This window comes from Camelina sativa, chromosome 19 (assembly GCF_000633955.1).
Source record: "Camelina sativa cultivar DH55 chromosome 19, Cs, whole genome shotgun sequence".
NCBI lineage: Eukaryota > Viridiplantae > Streptophyta > Magnoliopsida > Brassicales > Brassicaceae > Camelina > Camelina sativa.
In genome coordinates this window covers 16,556,980-16,582,834 of record NC_025703.1, presented here as the reverse complement: position 1 = coordinate 16,582,834, position 25,855 = coordinate 16,556,980, and the positions used below count along the sequence as shown (strand labels likewise).

At 36.5% G+C, this 25,855-nt stretch overlaps 3 protein-coding genes, 1 long non-coding RNA gene and 2 pseudogenes across 6 annotated transcripts; 4 read left to right on the top strand and 2 right to left on the bottom strand.

The window, feature by feature from the left end:
* LOC104767897 (putative nuclease HARBI1) lies at nucleotides 382-1,161 on the top strand. Its single transcript, XM_019240920.1, has 2 exons — nucleotides 382-1,080; nucleotides 1,135-1,161. Exons 1-2 carry the CDS (start codon nucleotides 382-384, stop codon nucleotides 1,159-1,161), a joined length of 726 nt encoding a protein of 241 aa, XP_019096465.1.
* Nucleotides 2,126-3,867, top strand: LOC104766536. Of its 2 annotated transcripts, XR_002036768.1 has the most exons (5): nucleotides 2,126-2,370; nucleotides 2,603-3,110; nucleotides 3,228-3,372; nucleotides 3,489-3,574; nucleotides 3,671-3,867. It is a non-coding gene; the product is annotated as an uncharacterized LOC104766536 (long non-coding RNA). The 2 variants fall into 2 exon arrangements; XR_764047.2 differs by having other exon boundaries at nucleotides 2,603-3,372.
* On the top strand, nucleotides 7,254-8,804 carry LOC104767896. Its single transcript, XM_010491862.1, has one exon. It carries the CDS (start codon nucleotides 7,254-7,256, stop codon nucleotides 8,802-8,804), a length of 1,551 nt encoding a protein of 516 aa, XP_010490164.1.
* Nucleotides 10,172-13,381, bottom strand: LOC104766535 (annotated as a pseudogene).
* On the bottom strand, nucleotides 14,050-18,190 carry LOC104766534 (annotated as a pseudogene).
* On the top strand, nucleotides 22,110-25,468 carry LOC104766533 (zinc finger CCCH domain-containing protein 18). 2 transcript variants are annotated; one of them, XR_764046.2, is made up of 8 exons: nucleotides 22,110-22,315; nucleotides 22,420-22,583; nucleotides 23,170-24,050; nucleotides 24,144-24,553; nucleotides 24,645-24,785; nucleotides 24,864-24,966; nucleotides 25,048-25,204; nucleotides 25,285-25,468. XR_764046.2 is itself a non-coding variant. In XM_010490441.2 (7 exons), the coding sequence occupies exons 3-7, from the start codon at nucleotides 23,203-23,205 to the stop codon at nucleotides 25,145-25,147; spliced, it is 1,602 nt and encodes a 533-aa protein (XP_010488743.1). In that variant the 5' UTR covers nucleotides 22,110-22,315; nucleotides 22,420-22,583; nucleotides 23,170-23,202; the 3' UTR covers nucleotides 25,148-25,468. The 2 variants fall into 2 exon arrangements, 1 of the variants encoding a protein (XP_010488743.1); XM_010490441.2 differs by having other exon boundaries at nucleotides 25,048-25,468.

Below are 25,855 nucleotides of genomic sequence, written 5' to 3'. Positions count from 1 at the left end.
ATAATAAAAAAAAATCTGGTGACTTATGTGATTTTAATGTTATTTCAGGCTTTTTGAATTTGTGAACTACATTCAAAAGGACTTCACAATTTATCTGATGTAGAAAGGTTTGAGTTATGGACTTTGGAAAATGAGCAAATAGAAGATCTTTTAATAAATCCAACATTGGATTATTATGAACAACATTTTCACAAAGGACCATACCAAACCGGTGGAGGGTTAGGGTGGCAAAATCTTTGGAATCGTATTCAAAATGACCATGCTGCATGTCTACAATTATTAAGAATGTTGTTTGCTGCCTTCACAGGACTATGCACTATTTTAAAAGAAAATTATGGATTACAACATTCACTGAATGTAAGTGTTGAAGAGAATATCGCTATGTTTCTACGAGTGTGCGGACACAATGAAGTTCAACGAGATGTTGGCTTACGATTTGGACGAAACCAAGAAACTGTGAATAGAAAATTTGGTGAAGTGTTGCAAGCTATGGAACTTCTAGCCGCAGATTACATCAAGACACCAACAACACAAAAATTACACCGGATTCCACAACGTCTACAAGCTGATAGATGGTATTGGCCATATTTCAGTGGTTTTGTTGGAGCTATAGACGGAACTCATGTGTGTGTTAAAGTAAAGCCTGAGCTACAATCCATGTATTGGAACAGACACGATTATGCAAGCATCAACATAATGGCAATTTGTGATATGAATATGTTATTCACATATGTATGGAATGGAGCACCGGGTTCATGTCACGATACAGCTGTCCTTTCACTTACACAAAATGGTGATTCTGAATTTCCATTACCACCTACAGACAAGTATTATGTAGTTGATTATGAATATCCTAATAAGCAAGGATTTTTAGCTCCTTATAGGTCAACACGAAATAGAGTTGTGAGATATCACATGTCACAGTTCTATACTGGTCCCCCTCCGAGAAATAAGGAAGAATTGTTTAATAGGTCGCATGCATCTCTTCGATCTATCATTGAACGCACTTTTAGAGTGTGGAAGAAGAAATGGAGAATTTTAACCGATTTTCCGAGATATGATATGGATATCCAAAAGAGAGTAATATTGCAAAAATGGGTCTTCATAATTTTATTAGAGTTTCAAATTTTACAGATGCAGATTTTGTGGAAGATTTTATAGAAACTCAAACTGAGGATCAAGACAATGCATCTTATGAGCTTGATGAAGCAGAGAATGCAGATGGACAACACATGGCAAATATTCGAGAAACTATTGCAACTATGTTATAGGAAAATCATAGTATTTGATTTTATATTTGGGTTTGTAATTTTTCATATTTTCATCTTTTCTTCTTTTTAGTATGTTTTTTTTTTGACAACCATCTTTCTAGTATGTTGTATTAAGGAAATTTCAATTTTTTTAAAAAAATCATAATAATATTTATAATATAATAAAAGTAGTCTAATTTGTCCGCCTTTTACCATTCGGCTCATAAAACCGCCTTTTGGGTCCACTTCAACCGCTTTGTCCGCTTTGATCGCTCCAACCGCTTTAATGCTGTTTTGTCCGCTGTGTCCGCTTCGCTTTGACCGTTGTTACCATTCAGACCATGAGTCTTATACATGCAAAACTTTTGTTGATATGAGAATATTAACCGTATATATTAACTCTTTTGAATGTTTTTTTTCGAAACAGGATTACTTAGGCTTAGATACGACTTGAATAGTTGAATTATGAAAACACTTAAAAAATGTAATTAGATTTTTTTTTCTTATATTATGTTAGTTACTAATTTTAAGTTTTTAATACATTATATTTTGTATAAATTTTAATCACAAAAGAGTAATTCCCTGGAAATCATGGAGAAACTTATTCATTATCAATTAGACCATCTCCACTGGGAGTTAGTCTCAGTGGTTCTCTTGCAATTAGGCCCCAAAATTTGAATTAAAAATCTATATTTTGGTCCATTTGGCTGAGTATCATTTCTTTGGGAAGCATTTGGAGAAACTCAAGAGAAAAGGTAGGTGGCTTAATTTAATATGATTGGATGATGCATAAATATAAAAGCTAATTTTTTTTTATTTCCCAATTTTTTTCTTCCTTTATTTCCCGACTCTGTCTCTCTCTTCTCTCTCGAGACAAACGGCGACTCGATGGAAACCGGAAAATCAGTGGATTCACCGCGAACCATCAGATTTTTCCGGCTAAAACTGGAGGGTTTTGGTTGAGGAAGGCGATGCCCACTCCGATCGTCTTAAACCGGAAGATTTGACGCTTTTGTTCTCACCACGATCAACCTCCTTCTGCGACAACGACAGCGGCTTAGTCTTCTGATGGCGTAAAGCGGACGTCGAGATCCACTGGGAGACGAATCGGACAGAGAAGGTTTGTCTTCTCATCTCTTACTTATTTGCATGTTGTTAATGTTAGGGTGTAGGATTAAATATGATATGATTGTGAGAGTTGTTAATGTTTGATGTTCAATTGGTTTTGAGATTTGTTCGGCTAACTCTTAGATAGATTCTCTTGGCTAATCTTGGTTCTTGTAGATCCTAAGTTCAGAATCTTTTATATGTTCTTGCTGATTTAGGTGTTGTGATGTTTTGTTATTCATCAGAGTTTACTCGGAGGAACTCTTTTGGTGGTGAAGACAAAGAGAACGAGACCAAAGCTGTTACAACTCCATTGTTGCCAAGAACTTCATGTCAACAACAATCTCAGCAGTTTCTAAAATCAGGAAGCATTGCCAAGGAAGAGAGTGTTGGCTGATAGAAATGAGCAAACCATGGAGAACAGGCAGCAGATTGAATCTCTGTTCCAGGCGAAAGATGCGTTGGAGGCTGAGCTGACCCGTTCCGGAAAGGAGAAGACTTTGCTGAAGGAGGAGTTGTGTGGTTCGAGCGATGAGAAGTTCATGTTGAAGATTGAGTTGGATCTGTTTATGGGTTTTGTTGAGAGTCGTGTTAAGGAAATGGGTGTTGAGGTAGATGGTTTGGTTAAGGAGAAGAGTGATAGGGAGTGTGAGATTAGGGATTTGAAAAGAGAAGCTAATGTTTTGATTGGGAAGTTAGAGAGTGAGAGGGATGAGTTTAGTAGGGTTTGTGATGAGAAGGATTTGATTACGAGTGAGTTTGATTTTGCCTCTGCGATCAATCTCAAGAGAATGGGGCTCCTTTACGTATTGTCTTCTAGAATGATGATCATCATCTCTTTCTCATGGTGTGTGGTTCTTTCTGTTTTAGGTTATGGTGCTGGAGTCCCGTGACAGAATTGGTGGACGAGTTCACACTGATTACTCATTTGGTTTTCCTTTTGATCTTGGTGCATTTGGTTCCTCAAGAGTTGGTAACTAAGGTTGGCGTCACTTTTGAACATATTTTGGAAGAGGTATGTCCATCACATTTATTTATTATTCTTCTTCATATTCCGATTCTTGTTTTTCTTGATGTTCCAAATCTTTGTTTTATGCCCATCTTAACTAGATTTGTCTTTTGCAAATACAGATCAATAAAGTCAGGGATGAGCAGGATGCAGACATGTCAATTTCTAAGGCTTTCTCAATAGTCTTTACTAGGAAACCCGAGTTGAGGTTTGTATACATAATGTCCCCACTTTTTAAAATTTCTTTAGTCTATGCACTTTTGTAAGCTTGGTTTCATGATTGAATTTGAATTTCCACATCCAGGTTAGAGGGGCTTGCACACAATGTACTTCAAAGGTATGTATGTCGCATGTAAGGATGGTTTGCATAGACTAGAAAGAACCTCAAGTGAAGATGGGATTGTCTTGTGTCTTAATTTGAAACTATAACTATTCTCGTGTTGGATCGTTTAAAACATCTTTGGTTTTATATTCAATAAATTGGAACATTATACCTTGTGATATTATTTATATATGACAATCATCTTTATGAATTCAAGTACTATTTTCTTTTCTCACACTTGTGCTAACTTAATATAAACACTAACCTAAAAAGAGGTTAAATTGAACATGAGAAGAAATAAAGAACGAGATAAACAAAATTTGAATTTTCAGGACCAATGTTGGAAAGTAAAAAACCACTGTATGTTGTAAATATGAGTATCTTTAGGGGTATAATGACAAATTTCATAAATGTTTATTAGATTGTAAAATATGTTTAATATTCTGAATTTTGTAAAATATGTTAAATATTCCAAATTCTGTAAATTTTTATTGTTTTCTATTTGATGTAATATAAATAATATAAATAATTGTTTTATTCATGATAGATTAAAAAGGGATTTTAGTGAAAAATGCCATTTTTTTAATTAAAGTTATGAAAAATGCCATTTTCATTGTTTTCTTTTTTAAAATGCCACTTTCAAATTTATGCCACATAAAGAAAAGACTAAAATAACCTTTAGATTAAAAATGAGAGTAAAAGGATTTTTGTGTATTTTTAATTAATGAGGACATGTTATTGTCCGTTCTATTATAGTCCATCAAGCTATTACGATGGACAATATAAAAATTATAATAGACAATAAGTGCAGTGTTTGATATTGTCCATCAATAGTGTAAGTTGTAAGTAATGGAACTAGTAAAACAAATAGACAAATGTCAAAATATATATAGAACAAAAGCAATTACATGTTATTACATCCGATTATGAATCATGATTAGTTGTCTATCAAAATGAAAAACATGATAGACAACAACTTAGGAAATGGACATATTAAAAGACTAGATCTGATCCATTAAAAGACAAATATCTTGTTATAGAGTAAAACTTGTCTGGAACATGGATGATGTTTTCTGGAGGTGCATTACTTATGGTTATCCTCTAATCTATCACTTGTGGCAATATATTTACACAATTGAAAACAAGTTAGAAAATAACAAATGAACATATTTTAGATCGAATCTGGTCCACCGGATCTGGTCCATCGAATCTAGTCCACTGTATGGTCCACCGTCTCGTCCATCGAATCTGGTCCATCAGAAAATATAACAGGTCAGATTTCGGATCTAATCCATTAAAATTGTATAGAGAAGAAAACAAACATAAGAAACTCAAAGAGATATGGAGGTTTTGAGAGAGAGATGGATGAAGATGAATAGTTGAAGGTGAGAGAGATGTGATATTGTTGTTGCTCCACCATCGATAAACGCCTCTTCACTGATTCGGTTTCTACTGTTACAATCTGGTTCCTATGTTTCTCTGGTGAAGTGATTCTGATGAAACGATCATCAGAAAAACTTGTCAAATCCATGAAATGATTTCTTTGTTATTGAAGAAAGAAATAAGGGAGAAGAAGATAGAGAGAGATAAAAGAGATCGAGATATGAGAAAAAAAGAAAGATAATATAATGGTAGTTTTGTCATTTTTAGTAGATGAAAGTGGGTCTTATGGTATTTTAGAATAGGTTAAGTTGAAAGTGGCATTTCTCTTAATGAATGATATTGTACATGGCATATTTGATAATTTAGTAAAATTTGATAATTAATTAACAAAAATTAAAAAAATATATATTATTTAAAGGATGAGCAACTTTCTTTGGATTACTCTAGTGGAGGGATGATTTTGTTTAAGTTCTAAGTAAGTTGCTTTAATTATTTTAGTATTAATTATATGATTAATTAATCCTTCAGCAACTTGAGAGGGGTGCTGGAGTAATGATGCTCTTAGAGCCCAATATGCTACAACCTTTGTCAATATGAGAATATTAACTGTATATATAGATTTTTGTGAATGTTTATTTTCACAAACACTATAACTAAAATAGAAGACAAAAAAAACAAAAAAAAAACACTATAATTAAATTCGATCAGAGACAGAAAGAAAGAAGCTTATTCTTATGGCTGCTGGTCCACTTTATGCAACCGGACGTAATCGAAGGTTTACTTGGAACTTCGTTCTATGAGGTTTTGTGACCTAATCGAAGGTTTACGCAACTGCAACATGCCTGAGTATCAGGGAATACTGTTGGATACGGGCTTCACCCCCAACATTTTAGGAGGCCCAAACAGAAGATCGTTAAGAAGTTAAGGGACTGAAGTCATGGATCTGGCCCATCTGGTCGTAGGGGTAAAATCGTCATTTGCGGAAGTCACAGAAAGAGTCCTAGGTCGATGGCCCACTATAAATACATGATGTCAATATCAGAACTCTGGATCCAAAATCTTGGCAATCAGAGAAAAGAGAGCAATTATTCTCGTATTAACTGCGCTTAGAACTTTAATTGCATTTTCTGTAAACCCTCGTCTCAATTCTATGTAATAAAAGGACCAGCTCCGATTTCTCCTCATTAATATCCGTATTACTTACATTGTCGATTCCATGCATCAACAAAGACCATCGTAATACATCCAGCGTATGATGAAGAATGTCAACGAAGGCAAAGGCTTTCCACGTAATTAATAAGAAGAATCAAAATTCTAGGATGTTTTTATATATAAAGCAACTTGTATAAGAGTTTGTTATAGTTTTATTATGAGTGAGTTACAATAGTTTCTTGTAAATACCAAGATTTTAAATAAATGTAACTTGGTAAGCTAAATACAATGCTTCAGCTTTCTTGCATTTACAATATCGAAATTTCGAATATAACAAACATAAAAGACTGAAAATGTAATGGAACGTCTTTGAACATGTACAGAATCGAAGAAGCAAACTTCTTACATGTTCTCAACTGGGAATCTTAGAAGTAAATTTAAGGAAAAGGTAGGGTTCGAGGAACTGGCATGCACTTAAGCGGATGAACCATGCTTAGGTTCATTCCTTCAAATGTCTCTTCCATGTCGACCTCACCTCCTTTGATTTTGCAGTCAAAGCACTGCACCATCACTCCAATTGCGGTTCCTACAAATATAGAAGCTAGATTACTTCCAGGACATCCTCTCCTTCCGCCGCCAAAAGGAAGGTACTTAAAAGCTTTATTAGGAGAGTTAAGAGTTACATCACATCCCGTATGTTTAGCTAAGGGATTATTTACTTTCCATAAACTCTGTTGTATATTCTTAGCGATCTGTCGTATTTATGTTTGGGGATACGCTCTCATGTATATAGGTTTGTATATTCCTCTATCAATCATATACAGAAATCGATTCAATCCTTTGTTTCTTACATGGTATCAGAGCCTACACACGCTGGCCCGTTAACTAGTCCAGCCCGGATAGAGGCCCGATCACCCATTAATTGATGGCCCAAAGGAAGGCCCAATTCCATCGAGATAGCTAAAAAAAAAAAGAGAGCATTATCTCGAGGGGGAGTGATGGATTCTGTCGAAAATTTTCAAGTTTGATCATGGCTGGTACGAGCCCCCCGAACCCGACCTCGAACAACACGAACTCGACGACCCCGACTCAAGCCACTATGGAGGTAAGACGTACCATCTCTCCATATGACTTGACTGCTGCCGACAACCCAGGCGCTGTGATATCTCATCCGCTGTTGAAAGGGATGAACTACGAAGAATGGGCGCGAGGAATGAAGACTGCGCTTTGTTCTCGCAAAAAGTTCGGTTTTCTTGACGGAACTATTGCTCGACCCGAAGAAGGATCATCCGATCTTGAAGACTGGTGGACGATTCAAGCATTGCTGATCTCCTGGATTCGCATGACTATTGATCCTGTGTTGCGTTCCAACATTTCTCATCGAGATGTTGCCAAGGATTTATGGGAACACTTGAAAAAGCGTTTCTCCGTTACAAATGGTCCACACATTCAGCAACTCAAAGCGGAGCTCGCTTCTTGCAAGCAACGTGGACTTACGATAGAGAGCTACTATGGTAAGTTGAACAAGATTTGGGATAACATGGCTAATCACAGGCCACTGCGTCTTTGCAAATGTGGGAGGTGTGAGTGCAATCTTAACACATTGCAGGAGCAAGATCGAGAGAATGACAAGGTCCATGATTTCCTTTCTGGTCTTGATGATGCTTATCACACAGTGAGATTGACTCTGGTTTCTCGTATACCGATTCAATCTTTGGAGGAAGTGTATAATGTTGTTCTTCAAGAGGAAGATTTGAGGAACAATGTTAAAAAGGAGGATATTTCAGCTGACGTGATTGCATATGCGGTTCATCAACGAGGTCGTGTCTCCTCGTCCGTACGTATTGACGATGTGAAATCTGTATGTACCCACTGTCATCGAAGTGGTCATTCATCCGATCGTTGTTTTGCTGTTGTGGGTTACCCCGAGTGGTGGGATGATCGTCCAAGGAGCCGTATGGTACAAGGACGAGGTCGTGGTGGGTATATTGGTGGTGCATCGAGTGGTCGCGGTCGTAACATGACGTATGCCAATGTTGTTCACGTGCCTCCAATGCAGCCTCAGGAACACGTTAATTACGTGATCACGGACAAAGACCGCGATGGCGTTAGCGGCCTTGACAACAAGCAATGGGAGCGTCTTATAAAGCTTCTCAATGCTGGTGGCAATGGTGGAGCAAGTTCCAGTCACGAAAAAGTTTCGGGTAAGTATTCTACTCCTTCTTGGGTATTAGACAGCGGGGCATCTCATCATTTGACGGGTAACTTTGATATACTCACAAATGTGCGACATATGGAGCCTGTGCTGGTTATTTTAGCTGATGGGAGGGAGAGAATATCTAGTCAAGAAGGAACAGTTGTTTTGGGATCCAATCTGATTTTGAAATCTGTTTTTTATGTTGAAGAATTTCAGTCTGATCTCATTTCAGTAGGCCAGCTCATGGATGAGAATAGATGTGTAGTACAGATGGCTGATCAGTTTCTTGTGATCCAGGACCGTGCTTCGAGGATGATGATTGGTGCGGGTAAACGGATTGTGGAACATTTCGCTTTTGTAGAACGGAGGTGGGAGCGTTTGTGACGGACAAAGATACAAAGGCGTACGAGTTATGGCACAATAGGATGGGTCATCCGTCTCCAAAAGTCGTTGGTTCTCTTCCAAATGTTTCTGTTGCTGTTGTTTCTGAATTATCGAATAAGGTGTGTGATGTATGCTTGCGTGCCAAGCAAACAAGATCTTCTTTTCCCATTAGTGAGAATAAAACGTTATCTGTTTTTGAGCTTCTTCACGTTGATCTTTGGGGACCATATCGCACTCCTTCTTCCTCTGGTGCTCGATATTTTCTTACTGTTGTTGATGATTTTTCAAGAAATGTGTGGATTTATCTTCAACACGACAAAACCGAAACATCCACGAATCTGAAAAGTTTGATTTCCTTGGCTGCACGACAATTTCAAAAACAAGTTAAACGTATAAGAAGCGATAACGGAACAGAGTTTACAAGTATGAGTGGTTACTTTCGCACAGAAGGGATCATCCATGAAACTTCTTGTGTGGGCACACCACAACAAAACGGTAGAGTTGAGAGAAAGCACCGTCACATTTTAAATGTTGCTCGTGCTTTGCGTTTTCAGTCAAGCTTGCCGATCACTTTTTGGGGGGAATGTATATTGACTACTGGTTATTTGATCAATAGAACTCCTAGTTCGGTGATTGGTGGAGTCACGCCGTATGAGAAGCTACATGGTACTCCTCCAATTTACGATCATGTGAAGGTGTTTGGTAGTCTTTGTTATGTACAAAATCAAACACACAAAAGGGATAAATTTGCTCCAAGAAGTCGCAAGTGTGTATTTGTGGGCTATCCCTATGGCAAAAAGGCTTGGAGACTTTATGATCTTGACAAACAAGAATTTTTCTCTTCACGAGATGTGGTTTTCAGCAAAACAGAGTTCCCCTTTGCAACCTCTGTTCTCGAAAACGAAAATGAAAACGATGAGGAAGACATTGAGCTATGGGCCACATCCTTATTGGGCCCAATTGTCGAAGAACCAACCAAGCCTGTTGGCCCATTACCCAATTCAAGTCCAATTGATGTTTTAGACCCGATACCTTCAACACTCGACTTATCTCCTTCGTCCTCATCTCCGGTGTCGCCATCCCCTGTTGCTCCGAGTCCGTCATCATCCTCCGCCTCCGTTGCTCTGTCTGAATCCTCGACCCCATCTCCTATCATACCCTCTTCGTCATCACCATCTCCTTCTCCTGCTAACGACGACGTTCATCAACCGGTCGCTGTTGAACTACGGCGAGGTCTCCGGTCGCGAAATCCACCACTGAAATTGCAGGACTATAAGACATACACAGCACAGACATGACTTCTGGGTAATTCTGCTTCTTTGTATCCACTTTTGAAATATGTTGGCTCCACTCGTTTCTCTTCGACACATCGAGCATATTTGATGGCGATCACCTCTGCTGTTGAACCAAAGACATATAAACAAGCAGCACAGAGCAAAGTCTGGAACAATGCTATGGGGTCTGAAATTACTGCTCTCGAAGAAAATGAAACTTGGACACTTGAAGATTTGCCTCCTGGTAAGAAAGCGATTGGCTCGAAATGGGTTTATAAAATTAAGCACAATTCTGATGGTTCAATTGAAAGATACAAGGCGCGTTTGGTGGCTCTTGGTAATAAACAGGTCGAGGGTGTTGATTACGGCGAAACGTTTTCCCCAGTGGCACGAATGCAAACGGTTCGACTGTTTTTACAAGTTGCTGTTGGAAACAATTGGCCAGTGCATCAGATGGATGTGCACAATGCTTTCCTCCATGGTGATCTTGTTGAGGAAGTCTATATGAAGCCTCCGCCTGGTTATGTTACCAATGATGAGACAAAGGTATGTAAATTGCGCAAGTCCTTATACGGTTTGAAACAAGCTCCTAGATGCTGGTTCGACAAGTTAACAAAGGCTTTGCGTGCCTATGGTTTTGTTCAATCTCTCTCTGATTATTCGTTGTTCTCGTTTGATAAGGGTGGTATACGGATCAATATTTTGATTTATGTTGATGACATGATTGTCTCAAGTAACTCTGATGAAGCCTTACATCTCTTTAAAGGATACTTGGCTTCTTGTTTCAGAATGAAGGATCTTGGTCCTTTAAAATACTTTTTGGGTATTGAGGTTTCTCGCAGCATCAAGGGTTTTTATTTAAATCAGAGAAAGTACACTTTGGACCTTCTGGATGAAGCTGGACTTTTAGGTTGTAAACCTGTGGACTTCCCTCTCGATCAGAATCATAAGCTGGGGCTTTCCACCTCTCCTTTGCTTCCACATCCCGATCAGTATCGTCGTCTCGTTGGGAAGTTGATCTACTTAGCAGCTACGCGACCAGATTTAGCATTTTGTGTTCATGTCTTATCGCGATTTATGAAAGCTCCACGACATGATCACTGGCATGCAGCTTTACGAGTTCTTCACTATTTAAAAGGCAATCCAGGACAAGGTATCCTCTTACGATCTCAGAAAAATTTTCAAATCACAGGATGGTGTGATTCTGATTGGTCAGGTTGCCCCCTTTCTCGCCGGTCTGTCAGTGGCTATCTTGTTCAAGTAGGTGCTTCTCCAATCTCTTGGAAGACAAAGAAGCAAGATACAGTTAGTATGTCATCTACAGAAGCGGAATATAGAGCAATGGCCTACATAACCAAAGAACTTCTTTGGCTGAAACGTGTTCTTCGTGATCTTGGGGTGAATCACGATCAACCGATGCGTCTCTGCTGTGATAGTAAATCCGCAATCTACATTGCTACGAATCCTGTTTTCCATGAACGGACGAAACATATTGAAAATGACTGCCACTTCATTCGAGACGAGATTCAGCGCGGTGTTCTTCTGCCAGTTCACATTCCGAGCAACTCTCAGCTAGCCGACATTTTTACAAAACCACTTGGTCAACCGGCATTTGAAGGCTTTCGTTCCAAACTGGGCATCTTAAATCTCCATGCTCCAGTTTGAGGGGGGGTATTAGGAGAGTTAAGAGTTACATCACATCCCGTATGTTTAGCTAAGGGATTATTTACTTTCCATAAACTCTGTTGTATATTCTTAGCGATCTGTCGTATTTATGTTTGGGGATACGCTCTCATGTATATAGGTTTGTATATTCCTCTATCAATCATATACAGAAATCGAGTCAATCCTTTGTTCCTTACAAGCTTGCTCTTTCTCGCCTTCTTGCCCACTTAAAGAACTTAAAAACCTCTCCTGCTTAAACTCGTCAGGATCTTCCCAAGAACTAGGATCTCTCATCACAGCATAAGCGTTAACAATGAGTGTTGTCTTCTCCGGTATGTAGAAACCTTTGATCTCGTATCTTTCTTGGAACTTCCTTACCAAGAGAGGCCCAGGCGGATGCAATCTTAGCCCTTCTTTTACTACCGCTTGCAAGTAAGGGAGGTTCGGTAGATCAGTTTCTTGTATCAACCTTGTTTTCCCTACAACGGAATCAATTTCTTCCCTTACTCTCTCAAGAACGTTAGGGTTGTTAATGATCTCTGCCGTTGTCCATTGTGTTGTTTGCACTGAGGTATCAGTGCCTCCAACGAAAAGCTCCTGCAGTGAGAAGATACAAAACATTTTATAAGTAAGTTTCGTTTGGATTTTTAAATAAAATCGACATAATGAGGAACACTTGCCACAAAAAACGACTTGATATGATTCCTAGTGATCTTATACTCTGCGTTTTCATCTCCATAAGTTGCCAATAACACATCCATCATGTCCGTACCTTGATACCCCTCTTGCAGTTTCTCTTCGTGTTCCACAAGAATTCTCTCGAGCAACTCATCGAATTTGTTGGAAACTCCCATTATCTCCTTCACGAACAGTGGGATCCGAAACATCTTAAGCGGTCTGCGCAATAAAGTAACCAAGAACATCTTCTTGGTCAAGGCATAAGATTCATCCACCAATCCTCTGACTTTCTCTGCCTCACCGTTCTCCTCTGAAAAACTCCTTCCCATGCTCATCCTGCACAAGGTGTTGTTCACAAGCTTCATTGCTTCCTTACTGATCTCAACGCTCTCGTTCAACCTCGCCTTATCGAGAAGGCTGTTGTAAAATCGCATCAGCTCTTCACCGCGAATACCTCGTGACCTCTCAATCGACTGTGGTCGAAGCAGCTTAGTGGCGATGAGCTTCTTCATGAACTTCCAGTAATCTCCATGCGGAGCGTTGATGATACCAGAAGATCCAAACACGAGGGACTCATCGATGGCAGCAACACTGCGAGAGGAAACGTTCACGTCATGGGCCTTGAAGATCTCGCTGGCCACTGAGGCTGAAGAGACGAGGATGATGGGGACGTGAAAGATCCGTAGATGGAGAAGAGGTCCATACTTGGAGGAGAGTTTCTGAAGAGACTTGTGGGCTAGTGCAGAGAGGAGAAGGTGAAGATGACCAATGATTGGAAGAGAAGGAGGGTCGGAGGCCGATCAAAGCCTCTCGAGTTCTTTGGTTTCTTGAAGAAGAGAGAGTAACAAAAGAGTGAGAAGAGGCATAGGAGGATGAAGATGAAACAGTTCTGAAAGTCAACGGTGATAATTGCTGCCATTATTGCTCAAAGTGAAGAGGGAGCTCAGAGCAGAAACATAATCAAGAATCAGTTTATCTATGATTTGTTAATTACTTAAAAAAAAAGGTTTTCTATTTGGAACAACATGAATTAATGGACAGCTAGAACCTTAATTTTAAAATAATATAAACTCCTGATCACATTGATCACATCGAAAAAGTAAATACTCCCTAGGTGACTCATCTTCAATTTCTTGCATAGCTCCTTGATAGTTCGAGATATTTGAACCGTTTCGTGAATTTGTAATCATCATCGTCATCAAGGAGTACAATAAGTTCGCCTCGTCATATTTTCAGGTCGAATCTATGTGAGCTACTACCTCTATGCTTTTTAAAGGATCACAATAAGCACTTTACTGCTTCGAGCTTCTCGAGGATATTAACGGAATCAACGTAAACCCGAATGATTGATCTGATGACCCAAGTGGAAGTTTCTGTACTTGTTCAAAACGACAAAACTAAGACCAATAACTCTAATTTTTTGCCAATACAGAATCTCCACACGGGAAGCAAGGAAAAAAAAAAACCGAAAACTGTCTCTACCGCCTTTTGAAAACCCAAAAAAAAACTCACCTGTTCCAGCCATGGTTTAATACTCAACTTCCAATAAGATCTCAAGGGAAAGCTAAACTGCTGGAAACCCTAATCATAGCTAAAACAGAATCAAAGGAGACAAACGAACCATTGAATCAGAGAGTGGAGATGCATGTGTTCGATGGTGGGAACGCCAATAGCTGAGTCTTACAAATTGCCCAATATTAACTCACAGCCAAGTCTTAAGATTTGCCCCGTATTTCTCGTAAGCAGAAAAATTGGACGCTGTGAAAAGAATATGCTTTATTACTTGATAGATATCTAAATTTTTTGTGTCGCATAATGAACCGGAGTCAGAATTTGAGCAAGTTTTAAGAAATTGATCAAATGAGCAAGTCGTTTACCAGAACGATTAACCAAATTCAAAGCAAACACCACAACATATTTACTTTAAACATTCTCCTTTAAGTTATGGAGTTCCAAAGATTAAAAAAAACGCAAACATACACACAAAAACATTTTATAACTTGTTCATATATATGCATGGTATCCTTACAGTATTTCAGAAATGCAAACAGGAAAAAGCATTGAGCCTGTCCCAACTTCACTAGCAACTCACTCTTATACAATATCTAAGCCGATAAAGTAGATTCAAAGGATACCTCACATTCACAGATACACAGATGCCATACAGTTCATGCCTGCCTCACTTTGAGATGTTTAGCCACCAATCCCTGAACAGACAAGATCAATATATGAGAAAATATATCTCCCAAATTATCTTTATTTTGTAATTAGATGCTCTCATTTGACTTGATTTCAACAAAGTAGAAAAGGGAAAACTTTTGAGTTATTTGCAATGAGCTTAGTAGTTACCCCCAGGCGTGAAGAGAATCAAGATGTTGCATCACTAGTTTTGCTGATGATTCCTTTCCCAAAGTACTCTGCAATCACAGAAAACCCGTCTTTCGAGCCTTTCACTTGTTGGAAAAACAGATCTTGGTCATTCGAGTTCTGCTCCAAACTTCTCTTCATTTCCATCACAGATCTGTACTCGGGAGCACACTCGGGGCATTCTTTTTCATTGTCACCAAGGCAGCGTTGATGAAATGAGTGCATACACATGAAATGGACTGCTGGGATATCCAATGTGAAAGTGCAAGCAGTGCACTTGCTAAGTTGAAATATTCTGGCATTCGTCCTGAGGTCTTCAATCTCTTTTCTCATGTTTTTTGTCGTTTCCTGCACCGTTCATATACAAAAGGCTTTTGGATCAGAAGTAGGGTCGGCATTACCAGAAAAGATTTTCTAGTTGACTTGAAAGGTCAGACTAGATGAACAAATAAAAAAATGTATTGATGATGAAACTACCAACCTGATACTTCTCTACTGCACGCCGGTCCTCTTCAATTATCTTTGATTCTTGTTCAAGTTTCCGGGCTATATAGTCTTTGATGACAGAGAGTGTAAGGCATGGATTCTTTGCCAAGGTCTGAAGAACAATGATAGGAGGTAAGATATCATCTCGTTCAATATAAGTAAGAACCTCCTTCACCTCTTTGGTGCAGTCTTCTCCAATTTCACCAAAATACTTGAGAAGATCTGCCCAAAGAGACGGATCCCCTCCCTTGCCAGAATCACCTAATCTTTTGCAGCACGCAATCAGTCCCTCATGATCATGATTCTGCATGTAGCAAGCAATAACCTCCTTGTAAAGTTTCATCTTTTCATACAGATACAGAAGTCCCTCCTTGAACGAATTCATCTCGCAAAGAATTATAGCAAGGTCAACATCATAGACGGGTTGCTCCAGGTCTGACGGCTATGCCATTTTAAGCAACTCCAGTCCCTTATGTTGTCTTTCTGTACAATCCTTCTCCATTGCATCCTTTGAATCAGCATTTGTCCTCTTTTCAGGATGAGCTTTAGACGCCGCAGCTGCTACTGAATGATCTGTTAAGTCCTGATCTAGACCATTTTCAGATAGAGAGATTGATGGAAAATTCAAGTCCCTGGACAAGTATAACTCCAAGAGTGTGTTATTGATTTCAGCTTGAGCAGGTGAATCCTTCACTATCTCAGCATATCTCTCGAGAAAATGCATTAATGAATGTGGATGCTGAACAAACACATTGATAAAGTCCACAGGTGATGGCAACATGGACAGGTACACACCATTAGAAGTCCCTTGCTCAGTGCATAGTCGCATGAGTATATCAATAGTCTCTTTTGGCTTGTGCTCAATAAGAATCTTACCATACTCTTTTATTGTAACCCCAGCTTGACTGGGTTCAAGACCTGAAACATATTGCAGCGCTTCGTCGTAGTTTCCAAGATCTTCAAGCAAAATTTTCAAATACCACTCATGTTTTCCTGCCTTTTTTGCAACATACATTGCATGCTCGTGGTAATTGGCTGCACGACAGACCCTAATGGCTGTTTCCACATCAAACTTCAATTCGCCGATGCCATCTTCTTTTCTAATGAATGTGTTCAGCTTTTCTACATCCTTCAACTTAGTGTAACAGTTTAGCAAAAGAGTTGTGTGGTCTTTTGATGCTAGACCTTTCTCATGCAACTTCTCCAGGTAATTCGTAAGATTGTAGATCCTCTGTGCATCCAGAAACTTTTGTATCACAAATGATGGTTCAAGGTAACCAATTGTGTTGATGTACTGAGACATAGCTTCGTCAAAGTCCTGTTTGCCATATAAATGATCTCCATACTTCCTCATCACATTGGCAGTAGCAGCAGCATCGGCATGCTGACTCTGGACAAGATTAATGGCTACTGTGTACAGGTTTTTCTTGAACAGCATATCTAACTTGCTTTCCATATCCTTCTCGGTAATGCACAGCAATGATTTGTCAGCCGTTATAAGTATTACGTTTCCCCATTCGCAGAGCATATTCGAGACTTTATCAACGACTATGCTATATGCTATAAGCCGGTTCTTAAGGTCGTAGACATTGAAAACATTCTTCCCAGTTTTAGGGTCAGCAATGACACATAAAAGATAGCCTCGGAACCACCCCATGAATTTCTTCTCTCCTTCAAAAGCCCAGCAAGGACCACGTCCATCAACTTCATAGAAATAAACAGCCTCAGGTCGACCAATTATTAGTTCCTGTAGAGCACAACATACTTTCAACTGACTAGAAGAAAAGAAGAACATGCACTTACAACCAAAGTAGAGAAGTATGTACCGAGCGGTCACTCATTGTAACAGTATTCACACTGCCACCAATATGATCCAAGGTCTGCAGTTTAGGTGGCTGCGCCAGCATACTGAACAAGTTCACAGAGTCAGGAGTTACGGCAAATAAAAGAAGCGCTTGACCATCCATCCTGAACCCCAAGCCAGTAATAGGGGATCGTCCATCCACTTGAAGCTTAAACCGAGTGATACGCTCTCGTGCAATGTCTCCTTTGACACAATAAACACAGCCATTATCTAAACCAATGGCTATAAGCAATATTGGTGGAACTTCCTCAAGGACTAGAAAAGAAGTAATCTGCAATTGCACATAACTTTCCCATCAACAAACCTCATTCCATATGTTACGCATTAGAATGGAGAAGAGATCATTATAACTAGTGTCTACCTTAGCTTCAGGAAACTGATTGGTGAATATTCTTAGAATACCAATGCACTCGGGAGTCGAAGAACTAGTGCTCTCTTCTTGCACTTTGTCAAGGTCAAACACCTTGAGACATATCCCTGACTGCTGCGGCGATATTTGTTCATCTTCTCCGACGGTAACGAGGAAGTTCCTTTGCTATATTAATTATACCAAAACAACAACAAAAATCAACTGGAATTGTAAAATCGATGAGAAAGGATCAATCAAAATCACAACCAAATTGAAGCTAAAATCGAGGGATCAAAGAAGAGAGAGAGAGAGAGAGAGAGACCTTGAGGTGTTGAAGGAAGAGGACGGAGGAAGAGTGAGCATGGAAACCGGAATCGAACTTGATGCCGCGATCGAGGAAGCTGACGGATCCGTCGTTAGAGCCGATGACGACTTTGCCACGGCCACTGGAACAACATTGTATATCTCCGGTCACATCATCGGGTATCTTACCTCCGTATTTCTCTTCGAAGAAGTCGAATTTTCTCCACTGGTACATTGAATCGAATCGAGGATTTGAATTTTTAGGGTTTTCTTGTTGTGTTTTTTTTTTCTGATCAGATCAGCCCAATTTGGTCTTGAATGAGAAAGGAGGAGGACTATAATGTTAAAGAAGCCTCAATGTGTCCACGTCAGATAATTGAAATCAACAAAATATTTGGATGAGAAAAATGTTCAGAAAAAAAGCTTATATAGCCTTCAAGTTGTGTAGATTCAAAATCTTCAACTTTCAAAATGTACTTTGAACATTTTTTCACAAAATTGGAAATAAAGTAGGTTTTTTCAAACATTTGTCCATCTATTTTTTTTTTTAAGATTGTCATTTGTAACGAAAATACCTCTACTAATAGATATAAGGAAGTTTTTAGAAGTTTAAACCAAAAAACTAATAGAAAACACATGTGAGTAAACAACTGTGTAAAAAAAATCAGTTTGTAAATTGATGATTTCTGGTCTAAATTGTTCAGAAAAAATTTTCTACGATTTTTTCAAGTTCTGAAACATTTAGATTATTCATTCTACAGTTTGTACATGTTCTACGCAATTTAGACGGAAAATTTGTTCTAAAAACTTCAGAACCTGAATTTTGCATGTTCTACAAAATTAAGAATTTGTATTCTACATTTTTCTTCATCTACATCAAATCAGAATATATTTTCCACATTTTACCTTGTATACTAAAAGAAGTAGAAGATATATCATAGATATTTTAGAATTTATAATCTGTAAAACTTAGAATATCATAGAAATAGAAAGAAAATAAATTAAATAAGGAAAGTGAATATTTTTTGAATAATCTTAATTTATGGTTTAGGATTATGTATTTATTGTTTAGATATGTTCTAATATATTTTAGAATGTGTATTCTTAATTATTTAGAAGAAAGACAAATACAAAAAAATCGACATTCTACATTACTTAATCTAACGTGATCGGTTGTTTACCCTCTCTTCCATCTTCCACGAAATTTTCATTTACCTGATTATGATGCAAAACTACGTTACTTGTGGTGTTTTCATACACGATGTTTTTTTTTACGACTTAAAAGATGAGAAACAAAAAAAGGGTTTTGATGGTTGTAGAAGTCTCTCAATCAATTAGAGGTTTAGGTTTCTTATTTTGTTTTCTTATTTTCGGAAATAAATACACTTTCAAAATATATTTATATTTTACCTATTTTGGTTTTTTAAAAATGAGGGTAAAACTGGGTTAAAAAGCATATTAAAACCTATGACCAAACCTACAAAAATAAAGCGTAGATGGACAAAAGTTTTTAAAAAGATTCTTTTTTCCAATTTTTCCAAAAATCAAACCATAAAAAATAAAAAATGGAACCGAACCGTAAACGACAAGATATCGAAATGGATTCTAAAATTCTATACCCAAAATTATGTATGTGTACGTTATAGTTTTAATGAATATATATGATTTTGGTTCGTGATCGATTATTACATGATGTCATATGCATTTATGAAAAGTTATGAATGGATGATGAAATCATGAAAATAGTTATGTAAAGAGATTTAGATTACGGAATGAATTAATTCCTGATTATGATTGGTAATTGTGATAAGTTATAAGATTGGACTCGTTATGACGACCAAGATATGTTGTATCATGATTTGATGGTCATGATGAGTGAAATGTGTCAAATACGAATTTGAGGGTCATGATGGTGAGATATGTCATTTTATGATACCAGTAGAATAAGAGGCTGTTATTGGAGAGATAATTTCTAAATCTATAGAATTATAAATTCTAAAAATCCAAACACATAGATTTTGAAATAACATGTTTTATCCTTGGATTTGAATCCTTCTATTTTACATTTTCAAATCCATTCAAATTCATCTAAAACATAATATGGATTTTGAAATCCAAAAACAAATCATTAAATGAATAACATATGATTTTAATAAGTATTTGTAAATCATTTAACCAATAATACATCATTTTAATAAGTATTTTAAAATCAATGATTGAATAACACATGATTTTTTTCTGGATTTCCAAATCCATTAAAATCATAGAACCAATAACCTCCTCTAAGAATCGAGAGAGAAAGATGAATAAACTCAGATTCTCATTCTACTGATATATGACTTTGTAAAGTTGTGGTTTGGAACTAAATATGTTAATGACTAAGAAATAGTATGTAGATGTTTGAGAATAAGATCAGATTCGGCTTGGAATTTGGAGTTTCACTTTACGAGGCTACAAGCGAGTGAAAAAATAGGCCGCATAACTTTTATCTATATAATGACTAGTGACTCAACTATTGGCGTTTGAACAACTATGAATAAATGTATTCTGAATTATTTTTTTAAAAAAGCATTAACTTATGTAAATTAGAAACACTATACTTTTGATACCTTGTTAAGATTTTGATAATTTGTAATCAAAAAAGGAAAAAAATCGGTTGATATCATGATTTAAGCTTCTTCATTATTTAAATGTTAAACAGTTCTTAATATATTATATAAGTAATGTGTTGAAAAATAAAAGAAAAATAATTAAAAAAGCAACTATAATGAGTATATCTTGACTGAAGAATATTTCATTCTAGATAGTTAGCACATGGAAATGTATATATAGTTCTCGTACTATACATTTTATAATCTTTTACATTTCATTTACTTAGTTTAATACTCTGATTTCAACCCGTTTTGGCTACATGATACAATGTTCAAATTTGTGAATCATATAAATTTGGTAAAATCCTAAAAATAAAACAAAACGTGTATTGAAGCAGTCATGTTTTGAAATCTAGATTTAACTTTTTGATTTATTTTTTAGTTATATATATTATATTAAATAAAATATAATATTTGTGATTTTTTAGATTTTAATATAATGTCTATGCGTCGATGTGAAGTGCAAAACAATATTTAATAAATTAGATATAATATTTTATATTTTAAAAATATAAGCAATGTTGTATCTTAGTTTTAAAATATGTATGTCATTATTAAACAATTTAGGGATGCATATATTTAATCTTAGTTTTATAAATAAAATAAAGTTTTATAATTGCTTAAAATAGTTTATTATTGTTTCCTAAGAATTCTGAAACAATAAATGAAATCTGGTAAAATAAATTTATTAAAAATTTTCAAAAATATTGGGCTATAATTTCATTAAATATTTTTTATTTTTCTAAAATATTGTTGTTAAAATATTTATAATGTATTTTCACGTAAATATTTATTGTTCAAGATTTTTTTCTGATTTTATAAGATTTTTTGAGTTAAAAATAAAAAGAAAACAATTAACAAACACTAAAAAAATAATATTTACCTGAATTTGTTTTCTTTTAATAACTATGTTAATAAAAAATCTGTTTTCTAGTTACAACAATTTTAATATTAAGATGAGGTTATTATATTTGGTAATTAAATACAGTGGCATTTTGTGTAATATACCATATGGGAGTAGGATTATTTGTTTAAAGGGTTGCTTAAATAATATAATAGAGATATTATATTCAATCATAAATATATTTGAACCCAAAATTAAAATTAAGAATCCTAAATATTCTTATTTTGGTATACTGTACACGTAAAGACTATTGAGATGAATCCCAACTAGATTTATATTTGTTTCGGTTTTTCCAAAAAATGGAGTGAGGCCTTACGATCCGGTCCGTTTAGACCGTGTTCAGCCCAAACCATAACCTCTTGCTATGAAACCGTAACCGTTGAAACCACACCATGAGTACCTTATGTTTATATTAAACGGTCACAGTTGTAACTTGTATGAATAATCCTTATCCAAAAGACAACAACAACATGGATCCATAACTAATAACTCTAGATTCAAAACATCGAAAAGTCTTCTTGATCGTATTCGTTAATTATTAATTTACGTATCGTGATTAGAATTAACTTAATTAAAAATAATTATAAAAGTCTCCAGGTTTTTTTCTAACTGAGTTCCGATATTTGCTGTAACAATATAAAATTGAACGAGTTGTCAAACCAAAATTAATTAATTTTTTTATTTTAACAATATTCTTCGCAACAAGAAACTATTTGTTTTGTTGTTAATTTAATAATTTAACCTAGGACTTATCGTTTTCCTTCTCCACCATCCAAGATTCTCTGAGATCTTATCTGTTTTACAGTTACTAAAACTCCTCAAATATATTCAAAAAAAAATTGCACGATCTTTCAAAACTTTTTTATTTTACATTTGTTTTTCATCACTCTGCCTCTTCTCTATTTCGTTTTGTGTTTGTGGTTCTCACGCTCTTGTGTCTTTGATTAATTCAAACAATGAAACTATCAATGTGAGCTGTTTTTCTTGATTTATTTTAGTGCAATTCTTGTTTTTCTTAGTCTATGATGACAGTTTCTTTCTTTCTTCTTCTTCTTTTATTTTTTTTTTTTTCAGAAAAAAAATCGATAGGTTTGAAGAATTGAGTTGCATGCTTTACGATTGTCGTCAACACCACTGAGATAGATTCGTCTAGATTCTCTCAAAATTTTCACTCAAAGATCTGTTATTTCGATGATTAGTCATTATGGTTAATCCTTCTCGGATTATCATCTGCTGAGGTAAAATTTTCAGTTTTTTTCTTTCTTTCATAGATCCTCTCTCTAATCATTAACTTCTCGGATTATGATTAGTGTTTTAATTGTTTCCATGTCAAAAATATTTTACTCAATAAAAAAAGAAACAAAAACATTTTTTCTTCAAGACAAATGTACTTAAATATCATGTTCGAGTTTTTGAAATATCATATTGTTTTTTCACATGGACAAAGATCAATAACATTGTTTGGATTTGCGTTAAAGTGTCTAAGAGATGATATATATATATATATATATATATTTTTTTTTTTTTTCCAAACGGGAGTTTTTGTGAAATTGTTGTTTTGATTGTGTGTAATCGTGACTCAGATCTTGGTCATTGTTCTCTTATCCATAACATTTGCATATTTTGTTTGACTTACAATGCAAATCCCTTTTTTTTTTTTGGGTATAAATTATGAACATGTGGGGATCATGAGTGAGTCTCACTCTTCTACCTCTTTTGGTTACAACTTGTTGTTTATGTGACTTTTTTGATTCATATCCAAAGAGTTTGACTAAATCTTGTGGAATTAATATTAATGAAAGTTTGTGTAATTTTGCTTTGCAGAGAGGCTTTTGAGTTAGAAGAAGTTTTTTGGAGATGGATTTCACAGAATCAATGAACGTTGTGCACAATAGAATCCAAGCACTTGAACCGGATAATGCATCCAAGATCATTGGTTATCTCTTGTTGATGCAAGACAATGGCAACCGCGACATGATCCGTCTTGCTTTCAGTCCTGATTCTGTGATGCGTTCTGTCATCAATTGTGTTAAATACGAATTAGCTAAAAATGCTCATCACTACCACACAACTCCTTCTGATCACATTCCTACTCACAAATTCGCATCATTCACCGGTTCATCGTCTCTTTTGGTTTCGGTTTCTCCTCCCATGAAAACCGGTTTTTGGGAGAATTCAAGCGAGATGGATTCCTTGCAGAACAATGTTCAGTTGTTGAATTTTGATGATTCATTGACAAGCCCTGAATTCTCTAACGGTTTCTTCTCTCAAGAACGTCAATGTTTGCCTCTGAGAACGAGCAGGAGATCGCCGAGTTTACCCGAGTTCCCGGTCAAGATCTGCCATTACTTCAACAAAGGGTTCTGCAAACACGGCAACAACTGTAGGTACTTCCACGGGCAGATTATACCGGAGAGGGAGAGCTTTGCTCAGATGTTTAATCCTCACAGCAACTTAAGTGACGACGAGCATGTTGTTTCCCCTGGATCACTTGAGAAGCTAGAAGGAGAGATCATCGAGTTGCTCAAATCTAGAAGAGGTGTTCCAATTTCCATAGCTTCATTGCCGATGATGTACTACGAAAAGTACGGCAGGACTCTTCAAGCTGAAGGGTATCTCACAGAGTCACAAAGACATGGCAAAGCTGGCTATAGCCTCACTAAGCTTCTTGCTCGCTTGAAGAACACCATCCGCCTCATCGACAGGTTTGTTAGTTAATACTCCTTCTATTTCAATATAAGTATTTTCTCAAAATCTCAATGAACATATTTCTTATTAAATGGTCTTTGAATTTGTAGGCCGCATGGGCAGCATTCGGTTATACTAGCTGAAGATGCATCAAAGTTTGTGGAATACACGGGAGAGAGAAACGAACATGGAGCAATCCTTGCTGGTTCTAGACAGATTTACTTAACGTTTCCGGCAGAGAGTAGTTTCACTGAACATGATGTCTCAAACTACTTCTCCAAATTCGGACATGTCGAAGATGTTAGGATACCTTGCCAGCAGAAAAGAATGTTTGGTTTTGTAACATTTCCTTACACGGAAACCGCCAAACTCATTCTTGCTAAAGGCAATCCTCATTTCATTTGCGGTGCTCGTGTTCTCGTCAAGCCTTACCGGGAAAAATCACACTCTAGTAACAAGCCTCTACAAGGCATGAGATATGGCTCTCAATTCATTGACAGAGACATAGATATGAACACATGTAAGTAATTAACGAAATCAAATTTTTATATATGTTAAATCATTGTTTTATAATTTCATTATAAGTGTTTATACTTTTGTAATGTTCTAAGTGCCACCGCGGGTTAGTGAGAGCTCGAGAATAATGAGGAAGCCATTTGTTAGTGAACATGAACAATCAGTTTCTAAGTCCTTACCTACTAATTGCTCCTACCTTGGCTTCTCTTCAGATGACTTCAAGCTAACATCAAATGGTATGTATACCTTTATAACTTATACCAGATATATAATCGTAGCTTCAGAATTAATTGCTTGACTTTCTTAATTTGTAGCTGGGCAAGAGGAACAAGACGAACGGTTGAGCTATCTGTTGGACTATTTGAACACCGAAGATAATGTCATGAACATAACCACTAACTACAGAGACAATGATCGGTATGCTATGATCTTTAACAAACACATTAATTAAGTTTGAGATATTTATCTTGACTTGATCATATGATGCTTTATATTCAGGAGAAGTACTCATTGTGAAGCGCTGGACAGTCAAGTCCTGAATCTACCCGAGAGTCCGTTTTCTTCCCTTTCGGGGAAGGAGATTTCAACGGTTACATAGTCAGAGAGAAAGACAGATACCTAACCAAAAAGGAGAGAAGAACATAGGAGCATAAAGGTTAGAGGGAATCCCCAAAGATCTAATCAATTATCCGTCGGGAAAAAAAAAAGATTCGTTTATTTCATTATTTTCTTTAGGTTTTCGACTGATCGATGGCATGGAGACATTAGGTTTCTTAGCAATAAAACCACAAAAAGAAGTGACAGAGAAACACACAACAAATAGCCTGTTTGCTTCAAAGTTAAAATAACAGCCGAACAGTTTGAGAAACATAAAGTTAAATGGGTATAATAATGATATAATTATTGGAACGTTTATGAAGTGTTTATCTTCTATTTATATTTGTGTTGTTTCTTTTCAACTTTTTTTTTTTTTTATGCTGTTGGATCATATATCTCACTGTACCATATGGTGATCCTTCCTAGTTTTAAGCAAGAAGGTTTAGTGTATATATTAACAACTATGCAAACGTCTATAAGAATTTCAAAGAGGTAAAAGTCATATTGTTCTCAAGTTCAAGTATTACTACACTCTAGCTATGCATCACATTGTGTGGAAACATACTTTCTAATCACTTAACTTTGGATATATGAATTGTTAAACACTACTACAGTCCACCACGAAAGCAAGTTAAACTGGGATTGATACAGTTTCAGTGAACCACATACGCAAACTTGATCGAAATAGTCAAATAATCAGAACCTAGAA

What these genes read in the sequence shown, in the direction of transcription:
- LOC104767897 (XM_019240920.1), top strand. Translation starts at nt 382, where the DNA reads ATGTTTCTACGAGTGTGCGGACACAATGAAGTTCAACGAGATGTTGGC. An exon ending in ATATGGATATCCAAAAGAGA is followed by an intron (nt 1,081 to 1,134) that starts GTAATATTGCAA and finishes CAAATTTTACAG; the next exon opens with ATGCAGATTTTGTGGAAGAT.
- LOC104767896 (XM_010491862.1), top strand. Translation starts at nt 7,254, where the DNA reads ATGGCTGGTACGAGCCCCCCGAACCCGACCTCGAACAACACGAACTCG.
- LOC104766533 (XM_010490441.2), top strand. Translation starts at nt 23,203, where the DNA reads ATGGATTTCACAGAATCAATGAACGTTGTGCACAATAGAATCCAAGCA. An exon ending in AGACATAGATATGAACACAT is followed by an intron (nt 24,554 to 24,644) that starts GTAAGTAATTAA and finishes TAATGTTCTAAG; the next exon opens with TGCCACCGCGGGTTAGTGAG. An exon ending in AACTACAGAGACAATGATCG is followed by an intron (nt 24,967 to 25,047) that starts GTATGCTATGAT and finishes CTTTATATTCAG; the next exon opens with GAGAAGTACTCATTGTGAAG.